Source organism: Parasteatoda tepidariorum, chromosome 2 (genome assembly GCF_043381705.1).
Source record: "Parasteatoda tepidariorum isolate YZ-2023 chromosome 2, CAS_Ptep_4.0, whole genome shotgun sequence".
Taxonomy (NCBI): Eukaryota; Metazoa; Arthropoda; class Arachnida; order Araneae; family Theridiidae; genus Parasteatoda; species Parasteatoda tepidariorum.
This window is the reverse complement of record NC_092205.1, coordinates 41,659,211-41,669,798: the sequence shown is the minus strand read 5'-3', so window position 1 is coordinate 41,669,798 and position 10,588 is coordinate 41,659,211. Positions and strand designations below refer to the sequence as shown.

Genomic DNA, 10,588 nt, shown 5'->3' with positions numbered 1-10,588 from the left:
ATATCAAATCCTTTGATATATATATATATAATTTTCACAAACTTGAACCTTTGCCTTTTTAGCTACTGAAACATGCTATAAGAAAATTTATAATTTTATCTTCACTGAAACATTTGTGGATAATTTAAGCTGTCTGTGGATTGCGCAATAGATGCAGAACATGTAAATTATTTTGTCAGAAATTCACATAAATGGAAGTGATTTTCGAAAAATGGCCCTAAGTCCACTTGCTCGAAAATGTAACTAGTTTTAAATATTACATAATTTAGTTCTTTTGAAAATATTTTTTTTCCCTTTCGTCTTAGTTTTGTGATCTGTTTGTAGCTTTTAAATTTGTATTTGCTTAATATTTAAAACAGTCAAGAATATGCAGGTCAACGTATGTGTACCTTGGTACGCATGGCCAAATTTATGACAAACATAGAAATCAAGTGAAATCTCATAGTACTAAAAGTATTCAATTTTATATGTAATTAGTAATGTTTTTAAGTGTATTTTAATTCATTGTTTTATATTAAGGTACATACTTACATTTAATAACTTTAAACTTTTCGTGTTTTTTTCTCTCCACATTTTTGAAATTTGAACCCCAAGAATAGCTAGTTAATATTAGTATAGTTAATATTAAATTATTTTCAATCATTATTTTTTTTTGCGTCGTTGCATAATTAAAATAGTTTTGAAACTGAGATTTTGTGCAGTAATGCATCGATCAGCATTAGTATAATATTTAGTATTGCATCCCATTGTAAAAAAACTTCGTATTTTTAAAATTTATTTTTTTCTCTAAATAATTATTAAATCTTTTCATCATTGTATTTAAATAGGCCATAATCTAACATTATGCATGTCTGTTTCTACTTTAGGTGCAATTTAATATTTGAAACATTTATATTATTTTACTTAATTAAAACCTGAGTTCTGGAATTATCAGTATAATTCGTATTTTGTTTATCTTATTATGACTTATGGCAGTAAAATAGAAATTCGGAACTGTAAAATATTTTTTGCTTTATTCCCTTATACTTCAGTGGTGAAGAGGTTATATTCTCGGTATCAGTTACTTTGACATTTTAAATTGATTTTCTGGAAAAGGAAAGAAATGCTATTTCCAAAAGATCAAATAAATTGTATGATTTTTCTATTTTTTTGATAGAAACACTATTTGCATTTTCCAGATCATTTTTTTTAAAACTGATTTTACGATTTAAGCTATTTATATTCTCTCTCTTTATCTTTCTTTAAGTAATCACATTTTGCTTCGTATTTTGTTTTTACCTTTAAATTGTTTTGCTTTTAATATCAAACTATAAAAATTTATTTTAGGGGCCGTTCAAAAAATATAGCACGCTTTTTTTTCCTAATATTTTTGACCCCCTTTCTCCCCATTGTTTTAAAGCATCACTTCACCGTACCCGCTATTACCTTGTCACAAGTCTCACTCAACATATAGTTTGTCTATGTAAAGAACTCCCCTTATCATTCATCTGAAGCGGTAGCGGTTACTGTGGTTACGAGGTTCAACTATTTCAAGTATCAAGTAAGTTAGATCATTATTTAAGACCGGTTTTGACTCGGATCGAACTCAGCGAGAGAAAGGGAATCAGGGGAAAAAGAAGCCCCCCTGTTTGAAATGAGCTATTTTTTGTTTCCATCGCAGCATACGGCCTTAGACTTCGTGGCGAGGGGGATTCTTTCTATAGACAAACTATACATACTATACATTTGGATAAACTAGACTTTGGATAAACTAGGTTCAAAATTGCAGGGATACGGTGTTGAACATTGACAGCAGTCAATTCAGTATTAGGTCAGGTGTTCACAGCTCCGATTATGAAATAAAATAAAAATAACCAAAAATTTCCTCGTAAACTTAAAAGGCTGTTTTTCTAAGGCTCCGTTGTCATCTGAAATTATGCTCTTTCGCGAATTATATGCTATTTTTTTAATTTCTGTGAGTATGCAACAATTGACTCATAACAATTATGAAATATAATTAACTGAACTGTAATTTACTATTTAATTACATAATTACTAATGACTTTTAGTTCAAGTTAAGCGCCTATCTAACTTAGCCTATCACTCTCTTTGCACTTATTCGGAAAATGGCGTAAACGAATGAAATGAATGGCGTAAACGAATGAAATGAATGACTTAAACGAATGAAATGAATGGCGTAAACGAATGAAATGAATGGCGTAAACGAATGAAATGAATGGCTTAAACGAATGAAATGGAGTAATGGAGCCACAGTTATGTAAAAATTAAAAGCGATTGCGGTCTAATTTTTTAATTTTTAAAAACTTACTCAAATATGGCATTGTCTGGGTTCATAAAAAATTTGCAAAAACTAAGAATAAGGCAGTAATTATGATAATTTTCAGCCAAGTGGAAAAACAAAACACATGTTTTCAAACTATGACTATTCATTGTAAAGGAGTATAAGAACAAATAAGGGACAAAAACGATCGAAAAATAATATTTTATTTATATTTATTATTTATAAATATTCCATTTAATTTTTAAAAAAAAACTTCTTAAATGCACAATCACTTCATGTTCCCCATAACGCATTTGTAAAAGTTTCTTTTTAATCTATCTTTTTAAGGTTCATAAGTGCAAATAAAAATTTGGAGTGCATTTCTTTTTCATTTCTCTCTTTTTCCTTAATTGCTTTCGAATTTGGGAGAAATATTTACTCTAGAATACCCAAAAGGAATACATAATAATAACTAAAATACTTCATTTTAGAAATAAAATAATATGCAAGAATTATCTTTAGAAAAATATAGCTACTCTCTTAACATAAATATTTACTTAGTTAATGAGAATTTTTTCTTTGAAAATTTTTCGTATTTTCGAAATATGTATTAGAAAATTTTTATGTTTACATATGTTGTATATTTTAATAAGCAAAAGCAATTTTATTTTATAGCATCAAATTTTAATAAAACAAAATCTCTGGCTGTCTCTTCAAATTTAATTTGCTTTTGTATTTACAGTCTTAACAGATAAATAAATATGTTTTTCTTATAAATTTAATTTAGGTATTTTATTTAATTTACTTCGATTTATTCTAAATCCGCTTGTAGTTTACTTTTTTTTGCGGGTCATTACTCTTTAGATTAAAATATCCTTTCTTTTGCTAATTTTAATTAAATCCGGGTCCGGGTTATTGTGATGTATTTTCCTAAATATTTTGAAAGGAGTCCAGAAAAATAAAACTGTCTAATGGCTGTCTGTACGTTGTAAACAAACTTTTTTTTTTATTTATTTATTAAATCTTGGAACACCTCCCAGTTTATTTTATTTTTCTACTCATTTTAAATTGCTAACTAACGAATCATATCGTGCCAAGTAAAAAAATACTCCTGTAAATTTTGTAAAGGTTAAAAACTGAACTGCGTTTTCAATATTTATCGGCTAAATTATACTCTTATTAATTTAAAATTTTTTAAAATTATATTAATTTTAAAAGTTAATTTCTGAACGAATCCTTCTAGTTATATTTTCTGAAATGATTTTTTTTTAAGTTAACCATTATTATTATTTTAAAAGTTGCTTGTTTTTGTTAAACGAAAAAGACTAAATTAGTAAATGAAAACCAATTCATATCAAATCCTTTGTGATTCTGTCTGTACTTTTTTTTTACTATTTACATTTGAAATAAATTGCTTTTAAAAATGAAATCATTTTAAATAAAAAATGGATGTCTGTACTTTTCAAAAGCACCAAAAATGATAATATATATTCAAATGCCGAAGAAAGAGGTATTTTTAACCTATTGTTATACTATTTTTAAAAAACAGTTGAATCTGTGGTTTTATAATCAACCACTTTACTTTGCTCGCAATTGAGTACAGCCTATTTCTGAAACACCTGACAGAATTTTAAAAAAATTATGCTTTATTTTTTGTTTATAAAAAATTAAGCTTTTCTAAAATTGATAAGTTTGGGGCAATATAGTCCCTTTTTTGCATCAAACTGTTCATTGGTACAGTTTCCAGGCAAGGGCGCCGGCAGCGGGGTGCAAGGGGGTGCACTTGCTCCCCCCTGGCTTTTTTTTAAAAACAATTAAAGCGATACAGAAAAATAATTTTGTTATAAAAAAAATTTTTTAATTTTTTTTATTCAAAAACAAATAATTAAATAATTGATACATAACAATTAAAAAATTGTTTAATCGAACAAGAATTGTAATCGTCTTGTTTGCTGTCCAAATCTGTTTATAACTTTTTCAATGAATTCTGAGTCATCTTTGATTCTTTTCTTATGCACACTGAGCATGCACTAACTTAGCAGATATCTAAGCTATATTTCTAAATTTCATTTAATAAAATATAAATTCTCATCTCAGACTCAGTGGCACGACAGCCCAAAGAGAGCCAAGGCCTACTGTGCCCATCTCAGTTTTCTAGACCTTGGGTTCCAGGGTGCAGGAGCAGATGTTCCGATTAGGTGGTCAGCCGAACGCGAAACTCCCAGTGTTTAGTTCCCAAGCATGCTTGGTACTCATTTATCGACCCACTGAGGGGATGAAAGGCTGAGTCAACCTTGCCCGGTCCGAGGATCGAACCCAGGACCTGTGGCACGGGAGTGCGAAGCGCTTCAACTCAGCCACCGGGCGTCTAAAATATTAATAATATTATGTTTTCTATTTGTTATATAGTTTAACAAAGGTGTATAACACAAACTGATTTCTCACAACTGTAAAACTTCATCAACACAATAAATACCAATCTTAAGCGTGCACAAACACGTTAGTATGCGAAACCACTGTTTGTAGTTATTTGTGTTTCAAAGTCAGTAGCTATGCCAGCGCCATCAGTACAGTTTCTCGTGGCAAAATTTGAAAGTACAAGAAATTCGTACTTTTTTTTAAATATCTTGTTAACGATGAAGAAATATATCTTGAAAAAAATTAACAGATGAAAGTATATGTAATAACAAACCAAAATGCAATAACAGAAAATTGTAAATTTTTTTTTGGTGGGGGGGGGGGTGTAGTTTGTTAGAGGGTTGCACCTCCTTTTATATTATTCTGAGCCGGCGCCTTGTTTCCAGGTATGTTAATATCGTATTTTTCTCTACAAACATTCTTAAAAAGCATTTAACTAAATAATTTGGAAATTCGACTTTAGTGGGTTAAAATAGAAGTTGAAAAAATACCCAATGCATTCAAAGATTACTCTGATATCTAGATTTATAATTTTTATTTTATGTTATAATGGGTTATTAAAAAATAAGTTTTAAATATCTTACAAAAGTTCTCATAGTCAATAAACTTTGCGTGAGGGTCAGTTAAGTAAATGATATATAGTGTGCTCCTCACACTATTGTATTAACATGTTTGGCTTTATTTATATTAATACAATATTAGAAAGCACTGTAATTTGCGATATAATCGTGTGAGCTGACGACGAAATACATTTTTCTTATTTGTTTTTCTCCCTTTTTTAATTATTTTTTTTAAATTAATTTTTATTTTTGGTACCTTTTCTTTAAAAAAATTTTTCCTCTTCATTTATGTCCTTATATATACTTGTATATATATCGGGCTGGGGGAAATTAACTTATCAACACAAATCTTAGATGGATCTAAATATATACTCTAAGTTTGGCGCAACGACTCTAAGACCGTAAATCTGTTGCCAACCGTCGTAAAGGAATAATAAAGTTTATCTAACTTGTAAACAGATCAATAAGTTTCTAAAAATAAGTTAAATATACGAAGTCGCTCCTTAATTGAGAAATTTTAATTGCATAGCGCAATCACTCAATGTGTATGTTTTAAACTTACACTCAGAACTCCAGTTATCCGAAAAACTCGTATATCCGATATCCCTCTCTTGAACTGCATCTAAACATCCGTTCAAGACTTTATTCATACTTTATATTTACCTGTAAATCACGAAACCGTATATCTGTTTCTTGATTTCCAACATGAGCGAATCATAAATTTATATTTACGATCGTAATAATTTATTTAAAGCTAATAAATCAACTATTTTTTATTAAAAAATAAATTTTAACTGAATTTATGATTGAAATTTTAAAACATATTTTTTAAAATCATATTTTTTTCCAAATTATAGTATAAGTAAATAATAGAAACAATGAGCTATTTTTTTTTTTTATTGGCGCTAGTACATAAGGGTATTATTAAATATTAGGTAAACATGGTGGGTGGCATTGGGATATGTGTATTTTTGATGACAAGGGGGTAAGAGGGGTTGGTTACGTAAGACATTAAAGTCTCATATTTTTAAATAAATAATGTTATAAAAAATTTCCCTTTGGAAATTTTCAATTTTTTAATGAAAACCAGGTTTGGGAAGAGAAAAAGTTTGAAAAAAAATTTCTTCTAGATGTTTTGGAGATCAAAAATTTTAACGACAAAGGGAAAACACAAAATATTCCTAGAGATTAACCCATTCAAAATTTTATGAAACAAATTGAAACATAAATTTTGTTTTATACAAGTTGCTTCTTTTTTTTTAAAAGTTATTTAATTCTAAAATTAGATTGCTGCAGTAATATTGGAAGTAAAATATGAAAAACTAGGGGGGGGGGGGNGGATATGCACCTTTCTTACTTAAGCATAAGAGGGACTTAGTGATTTGTATATTTTTGCTGGTAAGGGTGAAATCAAGCTATACGCTCGTTTAGTTAGGCATATTTCCGAATCTGTAAAATACTTTTTTAATTTATTTTGGATAGTTCTATCTTTTATTGGTAATCTTTTACTGATAATCTTCTATCATTTATTTTATCTCGCTGCTATTTTCACTTCAGAAAAAAGTAAAAAAAAGAGAATAAAATCTTTTTTTCTTTATTCAGCGTGGGATTTACGAATATACGTGGATATGTAGGGGTAATTAAGTTGTTTTTATTCCAAAGTCTGCACTAAAATAACCTATCCATTTTCCATGAGAATATGTTTTTTTTTTACTTATCGACATTTTGCTCCTCGCTGGTATTGAGAAAGCTACCTTCCTTTCAAAACTAGTAAACAACATCTCATTTATTTTTTACGTGAAGCAGAAAGTTGAAAAAAAGAATTCCCCTTATGTCAACTAAAGGAAGTCTTAATAACTTTTGAATGACGTTATTTTTTGCTTGTAAAGTTCTAAAATGGTAACTCAGCTCTTATATCGTAAGAAATTTTTTAATCAAAAAGGATGAACATGTTAGTTGAAATTATTAAAATCTCCACTCTCTTTACAAAAATTACGTGGAATGCTTGAGAAATTTCGAATTATTTTTGCTTATTTTTTTTCAAAGAGAGAATTGTTTAAACTATATACGGCTAGTGCTCAAAATTAAGAAAATTTTCAGATTTGATCAAATATCTTCAGAACTACTGGGCAGAATTTGATGAAATTCGGTAGGCACATGGATAATTCTATTACATAGCTTCAGATCGATGGGTACCATCTTGTCTGGAAAGTAAAGGTAGCCTGTGCGCAGCGCTGAACACATTGGCGCAATTTTGTCGTTGGTCACGAAATTGTGTAGCCCTTAACCTCCATGACCTCCTGGCGCACAATGGGAGGTTGCAGGAATGCTTTACTTCCATTTATAATACGTACGCTCGATCGTGTGTTATATTTACCGTAGTTGTACGGTATGAAACAGTAGTTATCAAATCGAACAACAACAACAAAATATGTGTAATCCCTTTTTATCGAAATACAGGTTCACTCTGAAAATAAGGCAGTTATTGGAAAATTAGCTCCACTCGTTCAGCAACATTGATTTCAGCCTTGGATGGTTATCGGAAGGTAAATGCTAGTTGCACTCCACCTCCCTAATTGGTCTCCGAAATTGGGGAAGTGAAACAAATTGATCACAATTTGGGACCATTACAAATTGGTCCTAATTGGTTAGATTAGTTTTGTGTGGTCATTCATTGTCTCAAGGCCAACTGTACCCTTGATAAAGGCAGAAATAGCTCCAAAACCGTATCTAATAACAATGCTTCTTTCAAAGACATGGACAAGTGTACTTCCATCCAACATGTTGCCTGTCCATACCATCAACTTTTCGTTCCTATAATGGTCACGCCAATTTCTTAGGCAGGTATTATTGCACGACCAGTCTTGGTTCCTACTTTCGAGAACCATGCAGAGGATCGCTATCTGCCTTCTATTACTTAAGGAATCGACCATCATCGTTGCAGAGGTTTGATGGCATAGGTCCTCATGTTGAATGGTCGCTCACCCCTTCATTTCTTTAAAAAGGGCTCTGTAATAAATGAAAGGTATTACAGCTGAATTCTTGCAGTCACATATTTGTGCTCTCAAGAGTTAAGTTGATCCTGGTTTCATTTTCATGGGCAACTATGCGCGTCTATATATAACTTACATGGGCGACGGTTTTCTACTAAATTAAGATTATCTCCAGATGGATTAACCATGCAGATCACCAGACATCCCTGAAATCCTTTGAGGGTGATCGCTTCTTGTAAAGCCGCTCCGACAACCATCCGGGTCCTTAAAACAGCGTTACTGAACAAATAGAACCAATGCGTTGAAGTTTGGGAAAAATGATACTATATAAATGTCTTTTAAATTAGGATTACATATTTTAGTACTTATGAAAATGAAAGAATAGTTGTCGTTATCGGCATCTGAATGTAAACAATCCATCTAAAATCAATGACTTAATGTTGTTACAAACGAGAATAGCGGATGTAAAGTTGTTGTTGTCATTACGAATAAAAATATGTCTCTACAAAAAAAATAATAACATTGTGAAAGGCATATTCTAACATAATTTGTTTCGTATAAAGTGTGAATGGCCCGTAAGAACTATAACAACTCTATCTGATTACTCAACTCTTCGTTTTGGTTATGCCTCAGACACTATTAAGGTTGGTTTTTCTTTTGTTGTTCGTTTCTGTAACCACTTTTTCACACCTTCCGACTCTGATGAGAAATAATAGAAACATTCTGATGTGTTAAAAATTTTAATAATTTGGGCTAAGCGAATACTTATAATATAGTATACGAAACTGAATAATTATTATTTTTCTCACAGAAAATATTTTTGTGTTTTTCAGTATGCAGAAGTATCGATATCCGGAACAAAGTTGAGAACTTCAAGAAGCTTGAGAACTGCACTGTCATCGAGGGATCTCTACAGATTCTACTCATCGACCACGGAAAAGCACAGGACTATGATTATCTTTCTTTTCCGAACTTGGTGGAGATAACCGACTATCTGCTTGTCTACAGAGCTTTTGGTCTGAACTCTCTCGGTAAACTCTTCCCGAATTTAGCTGTGATAAGAGGCAACGAGCTCTTCCATAACTACGCGCTGGTCGTGTTCGAGCTGTATCAGCTCCAGGAAATTGGGCTCAGTAATCTCACAGACATTCTAAGAGGTTCTGTGAGAATCGAGAAAAATCCAGGACTTTGTTATGTGGAAACAATTGAGTGGGATCTGATTGCCAAGGAGGGTAAAGGTGGTCATTTCATCAAGGGAAATAAAAAGTCTGCAGATTGTCCCAATACTTGTCCTGGACCACCCACTGTTTGTCCAAAATCAACCGAGAAACCTACTTACTTGTGCTGGAATTCTCAAAAGTGCCAGAAAAGTAAGTGTAACCATGTAGTTGTTAAAGAATTAGATGTATTTAAAGAGATTTTCTGGGGTCAATCTAGACACATTTTGATTACTTCTTTTCCTTCAATGTCCAGCATCTGGTCGATACAGCTATGATAAATATTCCTACCGTACCCGTATTTTTAACTTTGATGATATGGTGCCAAACCAAAATTTTGAGTGAAATCCAAAAACGGCGTCGTTTTATTTTGTCTCAATAATCATCAATGTTATGCGTGATTCAAATATGTCCAAACTCGTGTGAAGTTTTGTGTTTGTTTTAGATCGTCTAAATATGCTCTAAATTGCATGAAACCATACGCCTCTTCATTATTGACAAAGTTGCAGCGTGTAATCTTTAAAAACAAAGCGATTTAAAAAAACTAATCAAAGTATTTTAATTTATAATTTGTTTTGCAATATAGCATCGAAAAGAAATGATTTCTCGGCGAAAGGATTCGTTGAAGTAGATCGAATCTTCATGGTTTGAGGGGGTGACCTTAAATATTCTAATCAATGATATATTTTAAGTTACGAAATCGCACAAAAATGTTCTTTCTCTGAATAAACGTACCTTTTTCCGACGGATTCGAATTTCTGACCCCCAAATTATGGGGGTCAGAATATATATATATATATATATATCAATTACGAGGGTTGCTATTTATATTTCTGGCCTAATTATGAAAAAACAAATATGTAGGATCGAGATTAGTTTTATTGTTTTTCAAAATATTCTCCATGATGACCAATACACTTTTGCATGCGTTTGAACCAATTTTCAAAGCATTTTTTCCAGTCTGATTGAGGTAACTCCAAAACATGCGTTTTGAATGCATCAACCGCTTCTTTGGGGGTCGAAAATCGTTGTCCACGTAATTTATTTTTGATGTGTGGGAATAAGAAGAAGTCATTGGGTGCCAAATCAGGGCTGTACGGCGGATGACCCATCAGTTCGATCTTTCGCTCCGTCAGAAAT

General features: G+C 31.3%; 1 protein-coding gene across 1 annotated transcript in view; it reads left to right on the top strand.

Annotated features, from left to right (window-relative positions):
* Positions 1-10,588, top strand: part of LOC107449842 (insulin-like growth factor 1 receptor) — a 156,679-nt gene that overhangs the window by 109,643 nt on the left and 36,448 nt on the right. Inside the window, exon 3 of the mRNA XM_043042330.2 lies at positions 9,065-9,601. Coding sequence (XP_042898264.1) covers positions 9,065-9,601 — 537 coding nt within the window. The remainder of the gene's footprint in view (positions 1-9,064; positions 9,602-10,588) is intronic.